Source organism: Ursus arctos, unplaced genomic scaffold (genome assembly GCF_023065955.2).
Source record: "Ursus arctos isolate Adak ecotype North America unplaced genomic scaffold, UrsArc2.0 scaffold_34, whole genome shotgun sequence".
Taxonomy (NCBI): domain Eukaryota; kingdom Metazoa; phylum Chordata; class Mammalia; order Carnivora; family Ursidae; genus Ursus; species Ursus arctos.
Genome location: NW_026623030.1, coordinates 12,698,250 through 12,720,407, shown reverse-complemented (window position 1 = coordinate 12,720,407; position 22,158 = coordinate 12,698,250). Strand labels below are relative to the sequence as shown.

The 22,158-nt window shown below is 43.3% G+C and overlaps 1 protein-coding gene across 4 annotated transcripts in view; it reads left to right on the top strand.

Moving 5' to 3' along the window:
• Positions 1–1,110: 1,110 nt before the first annotated feature.
• The window catches only part of PISD (phosphatidylserine decarboxylase), a 42,086-nt gene continuing 21,038 nt past the window's right edge, over positions 1,111–22,158 (top strand). Inside the window, exons 1-3 of one of the 4 annotated variants that reach the window (XM_026484877.4) lie at positions 1,111–1,215; positions 11,261–11,340; positions 14,893–15,068. In XM_026484877.4, coding sequence (XP_026340662.1) covers positions 1,151–1,215; positions 11,261–11,340; positions 14,893–15,068 — 321 coding nt within the window. In that variant the 5' untranslated portion in view covers positions 1,111–1,150. Of the gene's footprint in view, positions 1,216–8,064; positions 8,252–11,260; positions 11,341–14,892; positions 15,069–22,158 lie in introns of those variants that run through there. The other 3 variants (XM_057305898.1, XM_026484879.4, XM_048221436.2) reach the window with 3 other exon arrangements.

The following is a 22,158-nucleotide window of genomic DNA, read 5'->3' as shown; positions in this document are numbered from 1 at the left end:
TATTTTGTTGTCTTTGCGTTTCGGTGTTACACTCAAAAAATTACTGCTGAATCCAAAGTCATGATGGTTTCCTTTATATTTTCTTTTAAGAGTTTTATAGTTTGGGGCTCTTGGGTGGCTCAGTCGGTTAAGTGTCTACCTTGGGCTCAGGTCACGATCCCAGAGCCCCACCCCCACCTCCCTGCTCAGCAGGGAGTCTGCTTCTCCCTCTCCCTCTGCCCTTCCCTCCCTCTCGCGCTCTCTCTCAAATAAATAAATATAATCTTAAAAAAAAAAAGAGTTTTATAGTTTTAATTCTTAAGTTTAGGTCTTTGATTCATTTTGAGTTACTTTTCGTATGTGGTGTAAGGAAAGGGTCCACTTCATCCTTTTGCATGTGGATATTTCAGTTTTCCAAAATGCACTTTATTTTGAAATAACCCCGCCCCCTCCTTTTGAGTTATTAGTCACAGTTGAATAGTAAACCAATTCTATACATTCCTCCCCCCCTCATATTTTAAAGGCCCATAGAAGGAGGTGTCTTCCCTCCAACAGGAAACCTGATGCCTGTTAGGCTCTCTGGGGGAGTTGGTTGTGCACTATTTGGGCTTAAAGAACCACACAGAAATAACTGCAGGCACCAGGCAATATATCCTCTTGTGTCAAATGTCTGGTGAAGACAACTGTGATTAGCAGACTGGGGAGGGAAAAGTGGAGCTATATTTCTCCAATTTGGGAAAGTAAGAACGAGATATGCTCAGAGCGGAGCCTCGCACTTAGGGAGCGCGGAGTAAATGGTAGATGAGCGGTGGATTCTCTTAGCTTCTCCGTCTGTAAATAAGGGAATTGGCTAAGCTGATACATTCTCAGATCTTGGGTGAATCATTTTCCAGGCGCATGAGGAAACGCACGCCAGTAGAAAGAAAGAGGACTGGCGACATTGCACCCAGATTCCGATGCAACACAACAGAAACCTACCCAACCCGGTTCTGTAGGTGCCCGAAGAGCCGGGCTGATGGGGCGGGGAGCCCCCATGGGGAGGAGCTTAGCCGTCTCCGCCCACAGCCCACAGCGTTCCTCATTGGTTCCGTGAGCGCTATGCTCGTAACGTCACACGCATGCGCCACAATTGTGGAAAGGGGGCGTGGCCCGCAAAGAAGGAGGAGATAAGATGGCGGCGTCCGTGGGGCGGCGGTACCTGAGGTTGCTGTGCGGGGTCGCGCCGTGGCGGAGCAGGTATAGCTTCCTGGGGAGGCTGTCTCGGGGTGGGAGGCGGCCTGGGCCGAGCCGGAGTGTCAGGAGGGAGAAAACGTTTCTCTTTTGCGGGCTCCCTGAGGAGGGGTCGGGTAAAGACAGCCATCCACCTTCACGTAGAGCTCGGGGGCAGGTGCGACTGCCGGCGCGTAGGGAGGTCCGGATTTATTTAGGGTCTGTCCTAAGCGCTCTCGCTTTGCCCTTTCTAGCTAGGTGGAAGTGCAGAAGGGACCAAACAAAACAAAACAAAAACACCCCACAAAAAAACCCAAACAAACGAAACAGATGGAATAGGCTGCGTGCCCTCCGCTAGAGTCGAGGCTGGTGTGGACTCCAGTTTTCGAGTTTTGTGTTCTTGGAGGAGCAGTAAGATGTGGGAAGAGCTTTGGACTGGAAGTCGTCGGGGGCTTTCATTTCGGGTTCTTGGTCTTTGAAGCGAAGAGGTTGGATTTGGTAATCTAGAATAGTCTATAAGGAATTAGGATCTTTGTTACTGTGGGGACTGACTTCCAAGTTTTAGGTTCTTAGAATTGGAAGAGATCTGAGGGATCATCTAAATCTAGCTGGTTTTGGAATTGGCGAAATTGAGGCCTTGAGAGCGGGAGGGACCTGCTCAGTTTCACCCAGCCAGTTAGTGGCAGAACCAGGACCCCGACCAGCCTACCTCTCTCTCTCATGCATGGACCTTCCCCCCAGACTGCCCACCATGAGGGCATTTATTATTCAGAAATAGCTTGGGAGCGTTTGGACTCCCGGAAAATGGATTAAAATGTTGGTAGCTATGACTCAGAGTTGGCTGCTTGGTGTCATTTCAAAGAGCGAGGGTGTGAGAGTCTCACGGTGATTTTTGTTTTTTCCGGCAGGGTTAATTTTGTCAGCGTTAACCAAAACTTGCTCTGTGACCAGAGGTGGTGACCTGTCATTGTAATTTGGGGAAGTAAAAGGACACTGGATTTGGGCTGAGAGGGAACAGAAACTGGCCTTACCATGAACGCTTTACTCTCCTATCATTGACTATTCAGAAATGGTGTAGTTCTCTCAAGAGGGGGCTCTGCAATGTGGAGTAACTGTTGGGATTTGGACTGGAGGGTCTCTGATTTCGTATTAATACCAGCTGTGCTGTTTATGAGTCTGCCATGAATTCAGCTAAACTGTGTCATGAGTTAGACTAAAAAATGACACTCTTAAGATATTTTTTTAAAATGATGATGTGGAGGATGTACTCACCATAGTTACAAAAGGGGTTGGAGGTGGGGAGTCATACTTTAGTATCAATGGAGATAAATGAGACTGGATTTAGGTGTAGTGGTTGGAAGGAATGAGGATTTGGGCACAATAAGAACTTTTAATTTTCAAAGGTATATATTGATAACACAAAACCCAAAAAGACAGCATTTCCTTAAGTTTTAAGTAAAGCATGTGTGTGAGACATATAGATGAAAGCCTCGTATTGCAGGGGAATTTTTTTTCAGTAACTGGGCAATGTGTGGCAGGTGATAGAACAAAGAGAAAGCAACATCTTGGGTGATAATTAATGGCCATGTTTCTCAAACTTGTTTGATAAAATAATAGGGTGGATGTTTATTAGAAATTGCGATTCCTGGATATATCCCCACCTTGCTGCCGAATTCAGATTCAGTAGGTGTAGTTGCTTGGGGCTGCCAAGTGCCTCAGATGATTCTTAGGTTCAGGTAAGTATGGACTTAGTACCTAGGGAGTGGTTGCTTATGGAAGACTTTCATTCAGAAGTATTTATGATATTACTACCACTGCAAAACACAGTGCCAGGAACCATGGGGAAAGGGAGGGAAGAGAGGAATTAAAAGATACAGTATTTGAAATTAGCTCTGTGTTTAAAGAACTTTGCAGTTTAGTAGAAGAGAGAAAACACCAAACACTAATAAGAGAGGGAATGTGGAATAAGGCCTTCAGAAGGTCTGCCATGTCATTTTTAGGAGAGCTTTCGTAACTTCAGAAAGCAGGAGAGATAGAAGGACTACAGTTAAAGCATCACCACCAGAGATGATGTTAAAGTATTTCATAACCATGGCAGTATGGGCACAGACCAGTCAGCATGAACATTGGTCATAGACAGTTGTTTTTTTTTGTTTTGTTTTAAGTAATCTCTACCCCCAGCATGGGGCACAAACTCGCAACTCTGAGGTCACAAGTCACATATTCCACTGACTGAGCCAGCCAGCTGCCCCTTAGTCGTAGCCAATTGATAGAGCCATCCCAGGGTGTGCCACCTGAATATAAACTCTGTTACTTTATTTATTTATTTATTTGTTTGTTTGTTTGTTTATTTGTTTGTTTGTTTTTAAAGATTTTACCCATCCATTTGAGAGAGAGAGAGAGACAGAGATAGAGCACGAGCGGGGAGGAGAGGGACAAGCAGGTTCCTTGCTGAGCAGGGAGCCCGATGCGGGGCTCCATCCCAGGACCCCAGGACCATGACCTGAGCTGAAGGCAGACGCTTAACCAACTGAACCAACCAGGAGCCCATAAACTCTGTTACTTTAAATAATAGTAATATGTAACCAGGTGCCAATTTTTCATGATTGTCTTAGGTAGTCTTAATGAGGTAGATCCTGTTTTTACAGGTGGAGAAATTGAGGCTTAGAATTAATTACATTTCTAAAGTCACACTGCTAGTGAGTGGCAGTGAGCCATACAGTCAGACTTGTGTGCTCACTCATGGGCTTTAACCACCTGTTTGCAGGATGCCCACATGAGTCACCAGCTAGAAGAGACATCTGATTGAACTTATCTGTTCATCCCTTGGGGCTTAATCTCACCATTGAGATTGGAGTTCAATGAGAAGGTTGACAAACCCCTATGTTCATCAAGGGATATGGAGAGTTGGGGCGCCTGGGTGGCTCAGATGGTTAAGTGTCTGCCTTCAGCTCAGGTCATGATCCCAGGGTCCTGCGATCAAGCCCCGCATCAGGCTCCTTGCTCATTGGGGAGCCTGCTTCTTCCTCTCCCTCTGCCTGCTGCTTCCCCCACTTGTGTTTTCTTGTGCGCGTGCTCTCTCTCTCTCTCTCTCTGTCAAATAAATAAATAAAATTTTTCAAAAGGATATGGACAGTAAATAGATGGAGATAGATAGATACACACACACACACATATATGTATATGTATATATGTAATCTGTTCATTCCAGGTAGCAAGAAGTGCTATGAAAAAAAACAAAGTAATTAAAGGGTTAGTGCTTGATAGGGGCAACTCTTGGGCATATGGTGGTCAGGAAAGCCAAACTCAGGAGGAAACCTTTTCACAGGGAACTGACTGATGAGGGAGTGAGTCACATAGAAGGGTGTGCCCAGTAGAACAAACAGCGAATGCAAGGTTGTGGAAAGAGGCAAAGGTGTGGTGGGTACTAGGAGTAGCAAGAGGAATGAGTAGGAAGGAGATGGAAGGCAGCAGGATATCTGAGAATCCAGCAAGGACCAAGTACATAGGTCTGGTTTTATTTTCTGTTTTGAAAAGATGACTTTGGCTGTTTTGCGGTGAATGGGATACAGAGGGCCAAGAGTGAAAACTGGAGATTGGAGAACAGGCCTTCACAGTCATCTGGTAGGAGAATCAGGTGTTTTGGGCTGGGTGTGAGTAGTGGTGGCAATGAGAAATAGGCAGTGAGAAATAGGCAGAAGGTACATACACACGCGCACACACACACACACACACATTTTAAGTTTATTTTTTTTAGTAATCTCTACACTCAGCTTGGGTCTTGAACTCACGACCCTGAGAACAAGTTGCGTGCTCTTCCAGCTGAGCCAGCCAGGTGCCCCTAGGCAGATAAAGATATATTTTAAAGGAAGAGTCTTCCTGTCTCGCCAGTAAACTGAATATGGATAGTGAGAAAGAAGGGACTTCTGTAAGAATGAGTCTTAGGGTTTTGATTTGTGTAGCTGTGTGAAGGGTGATACCTTTTGCTGAGATGGTATATTATAGTAATGTTGCTATGGTAACAGGTAAACCCCAGGATCTCTGACTTAACACAGTAGGTTTATATCTCGATCTTGTAAAGTCCCAGGGGGTGCTCCTGATCAGTGGGGCCACAGTAATTCAGGGATGCTCCTGCTGTCTTTAGCACATGGCTTTCCAAGCTCTGCATTTTTGTCTGCAGCGAGCAGGCCGAGGGGAAAGCCTGGAGGTGGATGCCTGGAAACCTGAATGGTCTTCACATTGGTTAGAACGCAGTTCTGTGGTCACACCCTACTGCAGAGGAAGCTGGGAAACACCATGTTTTGGGTGCCCAGGAAGAAGAAGAAGTGGATTTGATAAACACCTGACTAGTCTCACTGCAGATGGACACCTCTGGGGGAAGGAGCAGGTTGAAGGGGAGTTAGGGAGGGAGGGTTAGGAGTTGTGTTTTGGACAAACACAGTTTGAGATGATGAAGAGTCGGGATGTTGAGTAGCCAGTTGAAAATAATGGATCTGGACATCTCTGGAGGAGCAGTGAGGGAATCATCAGTGTCTGGCTATTTAAAGACAAGTGACTGGGGGGATGGGTGAAATAGGTGATGGGGAGTAAGCCATATATTTGTTGAGCACTGAGTGATGTATGGAATTGTTGAATCACTATATTGAACACCTGAAACTAATATAATACTGTGTGTTAACTGTTGGAATTAAAATTAAAAAAAAAAAAATAAAGGCGGGGGACTAGATGAGCAACTCTAGGAAGAGTGTAGATGGAAAAGGGATCTGAACCTTGGGCATGGCAACAGTTTGAAGTTAGGGAGAGACCAGAGAGGCAGGGGGAAAATCAGGATCCCGGAAGCCATGTGAGAGATGTGTTTCAGGAAGGAGAAAGGGTGAGGAGGTTAAGAGGTACAAACTTCTAGTTCTAAAATAAATAAGTCATGGGGATATATAGTTAATAATATTGTATGGCATACTTGAAAGTTGCTAGGAGAGTCCATCTTAAAAGTTCTCATCACAAGAAAAGAAGTTTTGTAGCTGTATGTCGACACATGTTAACTAGACTTACTGTGGTGATCATTTTGCAATCTCTACAGATTATATACAGATATTGACTCATGTTGTCTGAGACTAACAATGTTACATGTCGGTTATACCTCAAGAAAAAAAGAGAAAGGGATCAGTTGTGGCAGGTGAGAGTTCAAATAATATGAGACCCAAGAAACGTGCTGGTGTCGGCAACATGGAGGTTGTTGGTGACCTTGACGGGGTAACAGGATAGGAACAAAAGCCTAGTTGAGCAGGATTAAGAGAGGGTGGGAGGTGGGAAGTGAGAAGTAGTGACAGTGGACCTAGCTCTTTTTTTTTTTTAAGTTTTTGTTTATTTTTTTAAAAGATTTTATTTATTTGAGAGAGCATGAACGAGAGAGACAGAGAGAGAGAGAGAATGTGCATGAGCCAGGGGAGGGGCAGAGAAGCAGACTTGGGACTCAATCCGAGGACTCTGAGGTAGTGACCTGAGCCAAAGGCAGATGCTTAAGTGACTGAACCACCCGGGCGCCCTTTTTAAGTTTTTATTTTAATTCCAGTTAGTTAGCATACGGTGTTATATTAGTTTCAGATGTACAATATAGTGCTTCAGCAATTCCATACGACACACAGTGCTCATCACAGTGCTCTCCTTAATCCCCATCACCTATCTAACTCATCCCTCTATCCTCCTCCCCTCTGGTAACTTCCACTTGTTCTCTATAGTTATAAAAAAGTCTCATTCTTGGTTTGTCTCTCTCCCTTTTTTTCTTTTTTTGCCGTCTGCTCGTTTGTTTTGTTTCTTAAATTCCACATATGACTGAAATCATTTGTTATTTGTCTTTATCTGACCTATTTTGCTTAGCATTAACTCTCTGGGTCCACGCATGTCATTGCAGATGGCAAGATTTCATTCTTTTTTATGGCTGAATAATACTCCATTATGTATATGTGTGTGTGTGTGTGTGTGTGTGTATACATACATATACATACACACACACACCACATCTTCTTTAACCATTCATCGGTAGATGGATACTTGGGCTGCTTCCATATCTTGGCTATTGTAAATAATCCTGCTATAAACATAGGGGTACATGTATCCCTTTGAATTAGTGTTTTTGTATTTCTTGGGTAAATATCCAGTAGTGTGATTACTGGATCATAATTTCTTTTTTATTTTTATTTATTTATTTTTTTTTTTAAGATTTTGTTATTTATTTATTCGACAGAGATAGAGACAGCCAGCGAGAGAGGGAACACAGTCAGGGGGAGTGGGAGAGGAAGAAGCAGGCTCATAGCGGAGGAGCCTGATGTGGGGCTCTATCCCATAATGCTGGGATCACGCCCTGAGCCGAAGGCAGACGCTTAACCGCTGTGCCACCCAGGTGCCCCCATAATTTCTTTTTTAAACTTCTGAGGAACCTCCATACTGTTTTCCACGGTGGCTGCACCAGTTGGCATTCCAACCAACAACAGTGCAAGAGGGTTTCTTTTTTTTTTACACCCTTGGCAACACCTATTGTTTCTTGTGCTGATTTTAGCCATTCTGACAGGTGTGAGGTGATATTGCATTGTAGTTTTGATTTGCATTTCCTGATGACAAATGATGAGCACCTTTTCATATGACTGTTGGCCATCTGGATGTCTTCTTTAGAGAAATGTCTGTTCATGTCTTCTGCCCATTTTTTATTTGAATTATTTGTTATTTGGGTGTTGAGTTTTATAAGTTCTTTATATATTTTGGATACTAACCCTTTATTGGATACAACATTTGCAAATATCTTCTCCCATTCCATAGGTTGCCTTTTAGTTTTGTTGGCTGTTTCCTTCACTGTGGAGAAGGTTTTTATTTTCCCAGTAGTTTATTTTTGCTTTTGTTTCCCTTCCTCAGGGGACCTATCTAGGACAAAGTTGCTACAGCTGATGTCAGAGGGATTACTGCCTGTGTTCTCTTCTAGGATTTTTCTGGTTAAGAGTGAACTTAGCTCTTTTTAAGAGCTTGTTATGAAGGAGAGAAGAAAAGTGGGGTGGAAGCCAGAGATACATGTTAGGTAAGATTGGAGAAAGTACAGGATTTATATGAGGACAGAAATGTCCAGTAATAGGGGTGCCTGGGTGGCTCAGTCACTTAAGCATTTGCCTTAGGCTTAGGTCATGATCCCAGGGTCCTGGGATCAAGATCCACATTGGGCTCTCTGCTCAGTGGGGAGTCTGTTTCTTCCTCTCCCTTTGCCTCTACACCTGCTTGTGCTCTCTCTCTCTCTCAAATAAATAAATAAAATCTTAAAAAAAAATGATCCAGTAATAAAAGAGAAATTGGTGTAATGACACATTTGCTGGGCATTTTTTCCAGGAGATGGGGCTACGGTGGTATACAGGAGAGCCGAGCTCTGTGTTCTGGGGCACGGCTGCCAAGGGGGAAGACCCACACGCAAGAGAAACCACCTGAGTGCCGTGTGTCTGGTTCCAGTGGCTAGACAATTATCTCTCATTCATACCTCCCCCAGCCAAGGGTGGGGGGGAAGCCTTATTCAAACAGTCTGCAAACATTCTTTTAGTTGGGGGGTTCAGCATTCATTCTGGAACACATAACAGCAGTGTACAGAACACAACAATGTACCTTTAGTCAGTTTTTATGCTTCTTGTTCTAATTCTGTTTGGAAAGCAGGGTTTGAGGCTTCTGGCTTTTGTAGTGGGAGTTTCCAGTCTAAGAGATGAGCATTGTTCAGTGCTGAAAGAACATTCATATACTGAAACATTACCCTTCTTTGTGTTAATAGCTGTACGTCTCCCTGGCCTTCATGGTGGTGATTATCATGGTCCCACACTTTTCTCCATGCAAACCTGACTCGCCTATCAGAGAATCAGATCCATCACATTAGCCATATTAGCACCATGCCGTGAGGATGTTTTAAGTCAATTTCAAGTAAAAAAAAATGAAGGTGCCTTAATCTGATATCTGTATCAGTTTGCAGGATATCTGTATAAGACACAACTACTAAATATCCATGAAAGTGAGTATTATTGTAGGAAGCTCATACACGCAGTTCTGTTTTCCACAAAAGTAGCAATGTAGACAGTTTATTAAATTATTGCTTCTATCATAAAGGGCTCCAGCAGAAAAAGAAGTGTTTACTGACCAGGACATAGCTTCTTTACTTTAAATTTCAGGTCAAAATTTGGGGAAACCAAAGTGCTATCTGAATTGAAAGGGGGATATTTGCTCCTTGATTAGGGGAGATCCAGTTTTTAAAGAAAATTATTTATTTGCCAGAGAGAGAGCACAAGCAGGGGGAGCCACAGAGGAAGAGGGAGAAGCAGGCTTCCCACTGAGCAGGGATCCTGACGCGGTGCTTGATCCCAGGACCCTGGGATCATGACCTGAGCCGAAGGCAGACGCTTAACTGACTGAGCCACCCAGGCGCCCCAGGAGATCCAGTTTTTAACTAAAAGTTCATGAATGCTTTCCTCGATGGCAGTCCCTTACTCCCACTGGGAAAATATCCAGTTTCCCTGGGTGAAGGTGAAACAGAGAAACAAACTGAATCAGAAATAATGTTTTCTTAGGGTAGAAAGCTGTGAAAGTTGTTGGTAATTTTTTTCCGAGAAGGCTTGAAACCTATTCACTCTGTCAAACTAGCTTGACAAAATAGCAAAGTAGCCACAAAAGAAAATTCAAAAATTCTTAATTAAGTGACCCTTCCGGACCTGAGGTATATTAGAATAGTCCCACGTGGTTTGTTTGTGTCATTTTTTTTTTTTTCCAGGCCAAACATTTAAAATTTAAAGTTTCAGTATTAGATTCTTCAGTGAGTAGGACATTTACAAGGCTGTGTACAGTTGTTCTTTTGTGGTATGGAAACATACGGCTTTGTGTAAGAGTGCTGGCTCTACTGCCTATTATGATCTTATGCTTAATTAAGAAAAAATAACTTTATTGTGAAATAGTTTCAGACTTACAGAAAAGTTATAAAAGTAATAAATAGCATTCCCAAATACCATTTACCCAGATTCCCCAAATGTCGACCGCATTTGCTTTACTATTCTCCCTTTCTCTCCCTCTTCTCTATGTGTTTGTGTGTGTGTGTGTGTATATATATATATACATATTTTTTTTTCCCCTGAAACACTTGAGAGAAAATTACAGATTTGATACTCATTTACTATGAACTTTCATCCTTCTTCCTGCAAGATCATTTTCTCACAACCATAGTACAGTGGTCAAACCTATGAAATTAACATTAATATAAGTTATTGAATGCATACATTGTATCCAAGTTTTGCCAATTGATCCACATTTAAAAAAATTTTTTTTAAGGTTTTACTTATTTGTGAGAGAGAGAGAGAGCGCGCCAGCCAGTGAGCACGAGGGGAGGGGCAGAGGGAGGAGGAGAAGCAGACTCCCCACTGAGTGGGGTGCCTGATGTGGGGCTCATTCCTAGGACTCTGGGATCGTGATGTGAGTCAAAGTCAGCCACTTAACCGACTGAGCCACCCAGGCGCCCCGTCACTTTTTTTAAAAGAATTAAAAAAAAAAATGTATTTGTCAGAGTGAGAGAGAGCACACAAGCAGGGGGAGCGGCCGGTGGAGGGAGGAGCAGGCTTCCCGCTGAGCAAGGAGCCCGATGTGGGCCAGAACTCAGGGACCATGACCTGAGCCAAAGGCAAGTGCTTAACCAACTGAGCCACCCAGGTGTCCCTAAAGAAATTTTTTTTTTTTAAGGTTTTATTTGAGAGAGAGGGAGGGAGAGAAATAGCAAGCAGGAGTGGGTGGAGGGGCTGAGGGAGAGGGACCCCTCTCCCCGCTTGTGCTCTTTCTCTCTCAAATAAATAAATAAAATCTTAAAAAAAAAATTTAAGATAGGGGCACCTGGGTGGCTCAGTCAGTTAAGCAGCTGACTCTTGATCTCAGCTCAGGTCTTGATCCTCAGGGTTGTGAGTTCAAGCCCCACGTTGGCCTCCACGCTGGGCGTGGAGCCTACTTAAAAACATTTTATTTTTCTATTTATTTATTTATTTTTAAAATAAATGTTTAACGGTTAATTTTTGCTTGATTATAGCCTCCTTTCCTGTGAGAACACTGCCGTGAGCCACTTCCTACCGTCCTTAAGGAAGCTGCCTGTCAGAGCCTTCTACACAAGTAAGTAGCAATTAGAGGTGGTGCTCTCCTCTCTGTGCTTCAGTTTGCTCATCAGCACTCCGGGAGAAACAGCTCCTAATTCGTAGGGCTGTCGGTAGAATTAAATGACCTTCTATCTGTGGGGTGCTTGGAGCGTCTGGCATGTAGTTATCACTGGAGCGCTAGTGATCATTACCTCATCGTTGTTACTGGCTGCGTAGGATTCTGTCGGATGACTACCTTTTGGTGTTGGACATTTAAGTTGTTTCTAGGCTTTTTTTTTTTTTTTTTTTTAAGATTTTATTTATTTATGTGACAGAGAGACAGCCAGCGAGAGAGGGAACACAGCAGAGGAGTGAGAGAGGAAGAAGCAGGCTCCCAGCGGAGGAGCCTGATGTGGGGCTCGATCCCAGAACGCCGGGATCACGCCCTGAGCCGAAGGCAGACGCCCAACCACTGTGCCACCCAGGCGCCCCTAGGCTTTTTTTTACTACAGACATTTCTGTGGTAACATCTTAGTGCAGCTTCAGGGTAAATAAAGGGACTGGGTCAAAAAAAGATTTATGCTTCCTTGCTCATGCTCTCTCAAATAAATAAATAATCTTAAAAAAAAAAACTATTTGTTGAACATTAAAATTCTGAGAAAGTCTTTGAATTTGAGAAGCAGAAAAAGGCAAGTGGATTCACTGTAGTTGGCTTTTCATAAGTTAGAGCTAACCGTACAAGTCGGTGTTGAGGCCAAATTGCTTTTCACAGAGGGTTGTTCCAGCTTACGTGCTCATGAGCACATCAGTTCCCCACACCCTCATCCAAACTGCGGATTATGAACTTCTCTGATTTTGTAAGCAGCCATTTGAACCTGTACGAAAATGTCTTTGTTATCTACATGTCCTTTTTATTCGATCGTATCGGAAGCCATCTTGAACTGTCCAGTGAGCGTACCTTGGGAATAAAACAAATTGGTTAGTGAGAGCGAGAACAGAACGTTTCTTATGGTAGTTAATAGCAGCACATCTGGGCGCTGCTTCGTTAGGACTTGCGAGCTGCAGCACGTAGGAATCACATGAAGGATAGAAGGGGAGCCTCAGAAATTGAGCCATAATCTTGGATCTGCAGGGAAGCAGTGCTTTTATAAAGTGACGAGCCCAGCAGAGAGGTGGTCAGTAGCAGAGGGCTGTCTCTACTTAACTACTACTTTTTGGAGAGGCAAAGTAAGCCTCTGAGAAGGCGAAACATGTAATCAAAGAAAGGACTAGTGTAGCGGGCAGCATTCAGCGGAGCGTGACTAGTCAGTCTAGGATGGTGGCTCACTGCAGTGAGGAGGGTACAACAGATCTCTTGGCACCAAATATTTCAGAAAGAGGAAAAAAAAGTTGCTTTATGGTCAGTCTTTCTTGGTCAGAGATAGAACATTTAGTCGGGAAGTAGTAAGGTTTCATTAGGAATAATTAGAAGATGGAAGAGATTAAGGACATCCACACGTGCTCATTAAAAGAAGAAACAGGAACACCCAAAATGTGGTGGGGGGCTGGTGATGTCAGGAGCAGGAGGGTTCCCTCCCATTGGAAGTCAGAGGCAGTACGAAGGGTATGTTCCAGTTTTCTGTAGGCTCCTGGGGATTTGGCTCTTGAGATTTTGTTTTAATAACAGCGTTATTGAGTTAAAATCCACATGCCATAAAAGTCATCTTTTTAACGTGCAATTCAGTGGTTTTTAGTATATTCAGAATTGTGCAACCATCACCACTATTTAATTTTAGAACATTTTCATTCCTCCCCCCTGCCCCAAGTCAGTAAACTATCACTCCCCATTTCTCCCTCCCCCCAACCCCTGGCAACCACTAATCTACTTTATGTCTCTATAGTATGTTTCCTATACTGGACACTTCGTGCGAATGAAATCCTACAATATGCAGCCTTTTGTGGCTGGCTTCTTTCCCATAATGTTTTTGAGGTTCATGTTTTATTATATGTCAGTACTTCATTCCTTTGTATTATCAAATAATATTCCATTGTATGGGTACACAACATTTTATCCATTTGCCAGTTGATAGACATTTGGGTTGTTTCTACATTTTGGCTGCTGTTGAACATTCTTATACAAGTTTTTGTGTAGATGTAGGTTTCATTTCTCTCAGAAGTATCCCTAATAGCAGGATTGCTGGGTCATAATGGTAATTTTACGGACATTTTGAGGAACTGACAAACTGTTTTTCAAAGTGGCTGGCCCATTTTGCAATCCCACCAGCAGCGTATGAGTGTTCTACTTTCTCTACGTCCTTGCCGACACTTAATTGTCTCTTTGATTATAACCATCCTAGTGGGTTTGAAGTGGTACCTCCCTCTGGTTTTGATTTGCATTTCCCTGCTTACTGATGATGTTGTGCGGGTTTGCTGCGGCTGCTCTAACAGTACTGCAAACCGAGAGGCTTAAAGAGTAGACACTCAAGTTGGAGACCAGAGGTCTGAGATCAGGGTGTCACAGGGCTGCTTCCTTCTGAAGGTTGGGAGGGAGAACCTGTTCCATGCCTCTGGTCTGGCTTCTAATGGTGTGCTGGCAGTCTGCGGCCTCTTTGGCTCATAGAAGCATCATCCCGGTCTCTGCCTTCATCTTCACACGGCGTTCTCTTCATAAGCATGTCTGTCTCCAAATTTTCCCTTTTTATAAGGATACCAGTCATATCGGATTAGGGCCCATCACCATGACCGTATTTTATCTTGTTTACTTCTCTAGAGACCCTATATCCAAGTAAGGTCACATTCTGGGTACTGGGAGTTAGGACTCAGCATGTGAGTTCTGGGGGGACATAGTTGAACCCATAATAGAGTTGAGCATCTTTTCATGTGCTTATTGGCCATTTGTATATCCTCTTTGGAGAAATGTCTATTCAGATGCTGTGTATATTTTTAAATTGGGTTGTCTTTTTTAATCATTGAATTGTAAGAGCTTATGGAAGTTCACATTTGAGAATACTAGTGTCTAGTCAGAATTGGTTCTGGACTGTAAAAGTAAGGTCAGAGAGTCCTGGGTGAGAAATGGTGCCCGATTCCCAGTCCTGGACCTGGTGGTAGCCAGCCTGGCAACTTTGCTTAGTTTCTTGACCTCTCTGTGATTCAGTGTTTTCATCTTAAATTCTCTGGCTGTGGTGGAAATTGAGGTCCATTGTAGTTTCATAGGAAAGATGCTTGTTCCTTGGGCGCCTGGGTGGCTCAGTCAGTTAAGCGTCTGCCTTCTCCTCGGGTCATGATCCTGGGGTCCTGGGATTGACCCACATCGGGCTCCCTGCTTGGCAGAGAGTCTGCTTCTCCCTCTCCCTCTGCTGTTTCCCCTGCTTGTTCTCTCTCTCTCTGTCAAATAAATACAATCTAAAAAAAATAATAATAATAAAAATTAAAATGTTTGTCCCTTACTTATTGGTGGAATTTGGAGACAGAAGGGTCTGAATAGTGACTCAGGGTCGCACCTGCCTGTCAAAGATGCACTGATGTTTCCTGGACCTCATTTTAGTGCTGTTTGCATGACTCTCCCTGTTGCTTCTCCCAGTCTCAAAATTCTCCGTTTTTTTTGTTACAGATGCCAGAAGAGTCCACACTGCCTCTGCTCGAACCTTGTTCCTGCTGCGTCCCCTGCCCCTTCTGTTGGTGACAGGCGGCGGGTATGCGGGTTACCGGCAGTATGAGAACTACAGGGAACGAGAGCTGGAGAAGCTGGGGTTGGAGATTCCACCCAAACTTGCTGGTCACTGGGAGGTAGGACTAAGGGGGAGCTACCTCGAGTTCTCTTTTAGCACAACTGTCTCTGTCACTTTTTAAATTGCCCCAAAGTTGAAATGTGCATTTTTGGAGTTTGTGTCTCCAGTGGGTTTTTGGCCAGACACGGACGTTATGCCTCTGGCGTCATGTTAGGCTTCCTTTCTGTGTCCAGACCTACCCCTGGTCTCCCCAAGGGCTCTGAGTAGCAATTACCTGCTGTTGAAATCCTCAGAGCTCACGCCTTGTGTTGCGGCTGGCATCCTAGTCGTTCATGCCCTGCTCTGTAAGAGGATAAGCTGAAACAATTGGACTTTTGTGATGTGGATAAGTTCTTACCAGGAACCAGACTGAAATAATCAAATTCTTATTGTTATTGCTCAAAATGCTTCCCCCGCAACAGGGCCACACAGTAGAGGCAGGCTTTGATGATGTCGAACCATGCGTGACGTACAGTGAGCTCTTACTTGGTTGTGCTTCGGTGGTCCAGGGTGATACGTAACTCAGAGTAGACATCCAGTAAATGTTGAAATTGAATATTAAGGTATAAATTTAAAAATGCCTTCTTTTCAGCCATAGTGTAACAAATGAAAGATCTGAAATATCAGTAGATCTCATAGCCTGGGCAAAACCGGGGGGTGAAGAGTGAAAATAGAGACTTTACGGTGTTTGGAATGATGCGTTTGGGTTTCTTCCTGAGCCTCTTCGTATCAGTGATCCAGCTCAGCTGAGTCCAGTGGCCAGGGCACGTGGGTCCTGAAGGCGAGGCGCAACCACGTCCCTCACTAGTTGTGTGGACTTGAACCTGTCACTTGCCGTCTGGTCCTCTGTGTGACTACGCTGTAAGTAGTATAAACAGCTAAAAGGCAGGTTGGGTTGGAACCCAGCTGAGATCCTTCTAGCTCTAGCATAGTTTAGCTAGGAGTATTTGTTGGCGTGGACACCACATGCTACCTTATAGGCTTCCTCCTAAAATCCTGTTTTGAATTTTGGTTTTGACTCTCTTCCTCCAGTAGAATCCAGTGTAAGGATTTCATCTGATTTCCAACAGTCCCGTAAAACTGGGACTTAGCTGGCCGTACAGATCCAGAGGTGGCTCTTACCCTGAGAGATACGTTTTTGCTTGCCCTTGTATATCTACCCTTTTTTTGGCCTGTTCATACATCTTGGACTGATAGTAGCCTATCTCAGACCAAGAAAGAAAAAAGGCTTTTTGTGTTCTGGTAGTATATGACAAAATCCTTTTAGCGAAGGGCAATTGCGTAGTACGTGAGTCATGCTTTTAAAATTTGCTGTACTCTATTTCCCATGACACTGGTGGTTTCCTCTGTAAATAAACCTTTTCCTTTAAGTTAATAAAGTACTTGTTAGACTGTGATCATATGACCCCACTCAAGTGTTAGACCCCAGGTGGCTTCTCTCTGACCCCACGCATTTGCAGGCCGAATCACCCTGTGACGAGCTCACATGCTGTCAGCAAATTCCCACCCATTTCAAAGATCTTCTGAGAGAATCTACATTTGGAAGAAATCTGTGACTTCCAAAATCATAAAAGACCAATGTCAGTAGTATTTTTTTAGCATTCACCATTTGTGTAATTAGGATTACTGCCATGTGGGAATCAATACCTGAAAGATGACCGTTTGTAAAGAGGACTGGGTTGATTGGCTTATAAATGCTAGGGCCCGGACAGTGATGGAACACTGGGTCCGAGTGGCCCAGTGCAGTGTGAAATCTGAAGCCCCTTTTGGTTAAGAGCTGGGTTTCAGTTAGATACTCTTCTTTTGGTTGAGTAAGATGGCCACAGGACTGCTGGATTTCCAGGAAGGATGCCAACATTTCACTTTATGAAGGGGAAATGGTCTGGACTCTGAGTAGACATTGTAGGTTTTCAGGAGAGGCAGCAGGTCGTGAGAAGGGAGAGTGCAGACTGTCAGTCGCAGACTGGATCGTAGTCCCGCCCCTGCCCCGCCAATCACTGTCCTTTCATGAAAAATGAGAGACTACCCCAATCTGGTCGATCATCAGAATTGTTGGGGAGCTTTAAAAACTATGGATTCTTTGATCTCACCCCTGGAGATTTAGAAAGTTGGGGCAAGGCTCAAGATCTTTGTTTTTTAAAAAGTCCCTTCAGTGATTCTGATAAGCCAGATGTAGGGACCATGGGCAGATGAGCTGTGAGCTTCCCTTCAGGGCTCTGTTTTTAAGTGGAAAATGAAAACTTCTGCTGGCAATTTTTCTGGAATACAATCTCTTCATATTTCTGGGTCAAGTCTGGCATCTCTAGAGCTTCAAAGAGGACAGGCTGGTACTTATGCTGAGATGAGCCCCTGGGGCTCTTTAAGGATTTATACCCGTATCTTTCCTTTATTTCAATTTAAGTCCGTCCGCCCGCCCTCCCTCCCTCCCTCCCACCCTCCCTCCCGCCCGCCCTCCCTCCACCCTTGCCTTCCCTTGCCTTCCCTTCTCCCTTCACTTCCCTTCCCAACAGTGTAGAAGAAACCATCACTCCAAAATCTGTGCCGCCTCACTAACTCCAAGCTCCAGTCGGGGGTGTGGGGAGAGGGCACGGCTCTTGCAGGAGGGACAGCAGGGAGGTGGGTGTCGGACACGGTGTAAGTTGTTTCACCTTCCTGGGTTCGTTCGTTCTTAATTTTTTTTTATTTTAAAGATTTTTTATTTATTTATTTGACAGAGATAGAGACAGCCAGCGAGAGAGGGAACACAAGCAGGGGAGTGGGAGAGGAAGAAGCAGGCTCATAGCGGAGGAGCCTGATGTGGGGCTCGATCCCATAATGCCGGGATCACGCCCTGAGCCGAAGGCAGACGCTTAACCACTGTGCCACCCAGGTGCCCCCGTTCTTAATTTTTTAAAAAGATTTTGTGTATTTATTTGAGAGTGAGAGAGAGATCATGAGCAGGGAGGCAGGGTAGAGGGAGAAGCAGGTTCCCCGTAAGAAGCCTGATGCGGGACTTGATCCTAGGACACTAGGATCGTGACCTGAGCTGAAGGCAGACGCTTAACCGACTGAGCCGCCCAGGCCCCAACTGGGTTCTGTTTTTATATACTTAAGAAAATGTTTCTTTGCCTGTTCTAAGAATCATGTAGGGAAAAAAGCTCATGCAGTTGGCTGGGTAGAAATGAAACCTCTGTGTTGCTTGATGGGATGAGGGAATTCTGTAACTAGCAGCCAAGTGAGTAGCCTGTTGCGTGTTCAGAAGCATCCCGGTTCCAGCAGCTCCATGCTTTCTCTCTTTATGTGTATATGGCCTCACTTTCCCCAGTGTGGAAATGGCTTTGTCATTTATTTACTTATAAAGATTAAATGTTCACTTTTTAAAAATCAGAAAGTGTTACAAAGTATGACGATGAACAGTGATGACCCAGGATCCTACAAGGCTCTGAAGCCACAGTTCACATTTTGGGTATTTAGGAATATGTTTTGCTGATTTTTATTTTTAATGAGATAGTTTTAAAATTGTTAAATAAAACACCATCAGGTACAAATGCAAATACCAACGAAGGGTTTGCATATAAAGAAAGAAGTGTTCTGGTCTCCAGAAGCAGGCAAGCATTTTTAACATTAGTGTATCTTTCCAGAATGTCTCTCTCTCTACTTAATATTTTTTGGCTATTCAAAGGTGATTTAATTTTTTTTTCAGTTTTATTGAGAAATAATTGACATACATCACTATGTAAGTTTAAGGCGTACCGCATGATGGTTTGATTTACATATATTGCGAAATGATTGCCAGAATAGATTCAGCTCACATCCATCATCCCTATAGATACGATTTTAAAAAAAGAAGAAAGGAAAAGGGGCGCCTGGGTGGCACAGCGGTTAAGCGTCTGCCTTCGGCTCAGGGCGTGATCCCGGCGATCTGGGATCGAGCTCCACATCAGGCTCTTCCGCTGGGAGCCTGCTACTTCCTCTCCCACTCCCCCTGCTTGTGTTCCCTCTCTCGCTGGCTGTCTCTCTCTGTCGAATAAATAAATAAAATCTTTAAAAAAAAAAAAAGAAAGGAAAAAAGAAAAAAATGTTCTCCTGTGATGAGAACTCTTCGGATTTACTCTGCTTTCCTGTGTGGTAGACAGCGGCGTTAGCTACAGGCATCGTGGTGCACATTCCGTCCCTAGTACTTACTTCTCTCATAACTGGAAGTTTGTTCTTTTTGACCTTCTTCCAATTCCCCATCTCCCCCCACTCCCTAGAGTCATCTCTTTTCCTCCGAGCTTGGTTTTTTCTTTTCTTTCTTTGTGTTTTTTTTTTTTAACCTTTTGGTTTTTTTTTGGATTCCACGTATAAATGAAATATGCAGTATTTGTCTTTCTCTGACTTAATTCACTTAGCATAATGCCTTCGGGGTTCATCCATGTTGTTGCAAGTGTAGGATTTCCTCATTTTTTGTGGCTGAATAATATATTCTGTTGTATGTGTGTACGTATATACATTGTGTGTGTGTGTGTGTGTGTGTACACACACGCACAAAACTTGTTTATCCGTTGGACACTTAGGTTATTTCCATGTCTTCGCCATTGTAAATAATGCTGCTATGATGATTTAATTTTTTTTTTGAAGATTTTTATTTGACAGCACAAGCAGGGGGAGTGGAAGGGGGAGAAGCAGGAGGCTCCCTGCTGAGCAGGGAGCCAAATGTGGGGCTTGATCCCAGAACCCTGGGATCATGACCTGAGTGGAAGGCAGATACTTAACTGACTGAGTCACCCAGGTGCCCTGATGATTTAATTTTTTAAGTTAACTTTACTGAGGTATTATTTGCATACAGTAAAACATACCCTTTTTAAGCACACAGTTCATTGTCGCTTTTTTATTTTATTTTTTATTTTTAAATTTTTAAAAAAGCTTTTATTTACTTGAGAGAGAGAGAGACAGAGCACGAGCAGGGGGAGGGGCAGAGGGAGAGGGAGAGGTCATTCCCCTATGAGCAGGGAGCCTAACCTGGGGCTCGATCCTGGGGGCATGATCCTCTGGGATCATGACCTGAGCTGAAGGCAGATGTTTCACTGATTGAGCCACCCAGGTGCCCTCATTGTTGGTTTTTTAATTGAAGTATAGTTGACATACAATGTTATATTAGTTTCAGATGTACAGCATCCTTTGACATTTATGTACGTTACAAAATGAACACCTGATAAGTTACCATCTGTCACTATACAAAATTATTATTGACTCTGTTCCCTAGGCTGTACTTTACATCCCCATGACTTATTTATTTTATAACTGGAAGTGTGTACCTTTTAATTCCCTTCACCTATTGCACCTATCCCCCAAGCCCCCTGCCCTCTGGCAACCACCACTTTGTTCTCTGTATTTATAAGTCTGTTTCTATGGGTTTTTAAAAAAAATTTTAAAGATTTTATTTATTTGAGAGAGAGGGAGAGAGCACACTCGTGTGCACAAGTCGGGGAGGGAGAGGGACAAACGGACTTCCCACTGAGCTGGGAGCCCGATGCTGAACTCGATCCCAGGACCCAGAGTTCATGACCTGAGCCGAAGTCAAACACTCGACCTACTGAGCCATCCAGGTGCCCCAGTCTGTTTCTGTTTTGCTTTCTTTTGTTTTTTAGCTTCTGCACATAAGTGAGATCATACAGTATTTGTCTATATTTCACTTAGCGTAGTATCCTACGCGTGTATCCACGTTGTCACAAATAGCAAGATTTCATTCTTTTTTTGTGGCTGAGTAATGTTTCACTATGTATATATACTACATCTTCTTTATCCAGTCATTTATCTGTGGACACTTAGGTGGCTTTCGTATCTCGGCTATTGTAAATACTGCTGCAGTGAACATAGGGGTGCATGTATCTTTTTGAATTAGTATTTTCATTTTCTTCAGATAAGTACCCAGGAGTGAAATTGCTGGGTTGTATGGAAGTTCTCTTTTTAATTTTTTGAGGAATCCTCCCACTGTTTTCCACAGTGATTGCACCAATTTACCTTTCCACCAATAATAGATGAAGGTTCCCTTTTTTCCACATCCTTGTCAATGCTTACTATTTCTTGTCTTTTTGATACTGGCCATTCTGACAGGTGTGAGGTGATAGCGGGTTGTGGTTTTGATTTGCATGTCCCTGATGATTAATGATGTTAATTTCTGCCTATTTTTAATTGATTGATTTTTTTGGTGTCGACTTGTAGGAATTCTTTATGTATTTTGGATATTAACGCCTTACCAGATGTATCATTTGCAAATATCTTCTCCCATTCAGTAGGTTGCCTTTTCTTTTTTGTTGATGGTTTCCTTTGCTGTCAAAAGCTTTTTAGTTTGATGTAGTCCCAGTTGTTTAATTTTTCTTTTGTTGCCCTGGCCTGAGGAGATAGATTCAAAAAAGTATTGCCAAGATCAATATCTAATAGTTTATGCCTGTGTTTTCTTTTAGGAGTTTTATGGTTTCAGGTCTTACTTTTAGGACTTCAATTCATTTTGAATTTATTTTTGTATATGGTGTAATAAAGTGGACCAATTTCATTCTTTTGCATGTGGCTTTTTAGTTTTCCCAGCACTATTTAAAGAGATGGTCTTTTCTCCATTGTATATTCTTACCTTCTTTATTGTAGATTAATTGTGTAAGCATGAGTTTATTTCTGGGCTCTATTCCGTTCCATTCATTTATGTGTCAGTTCATTGGGTTTTTTGTTTTTTGTTTTTTTTTTATAAATATATAAACCTGTGTAATCATTACCACACTTAATATAGGGAGCATGTGCCCCTTTAATTAGTATTCACCCGTGGTTCCAAGACAGTCACTGATCTGCTTTCTGTCACTATAAATTAGATTTGTTTTTTAAGAAATTTTAATAAATGGGATATACTCTTTACTTTTTTTTTAAGATATTTTAAAAAATTTATTTGTCAGAGAGAAAGCACACAAGCAGGGGAAGTGGGAGAGGGAGAAGCAAGGCTCCCCGCTAAGTGGGGAGGCCGATGTGGGGCTTGATCCCAGGACCCTGGGATCATGACCTGAGCTGAAGGCAGATGCTTAAACCGACTGACCCACCCTGGCATCCCTTATGGGGTTCTTCTCTGCATAGCTCCCTCCTTTCTGGTTCTTCACCTTAGAGAA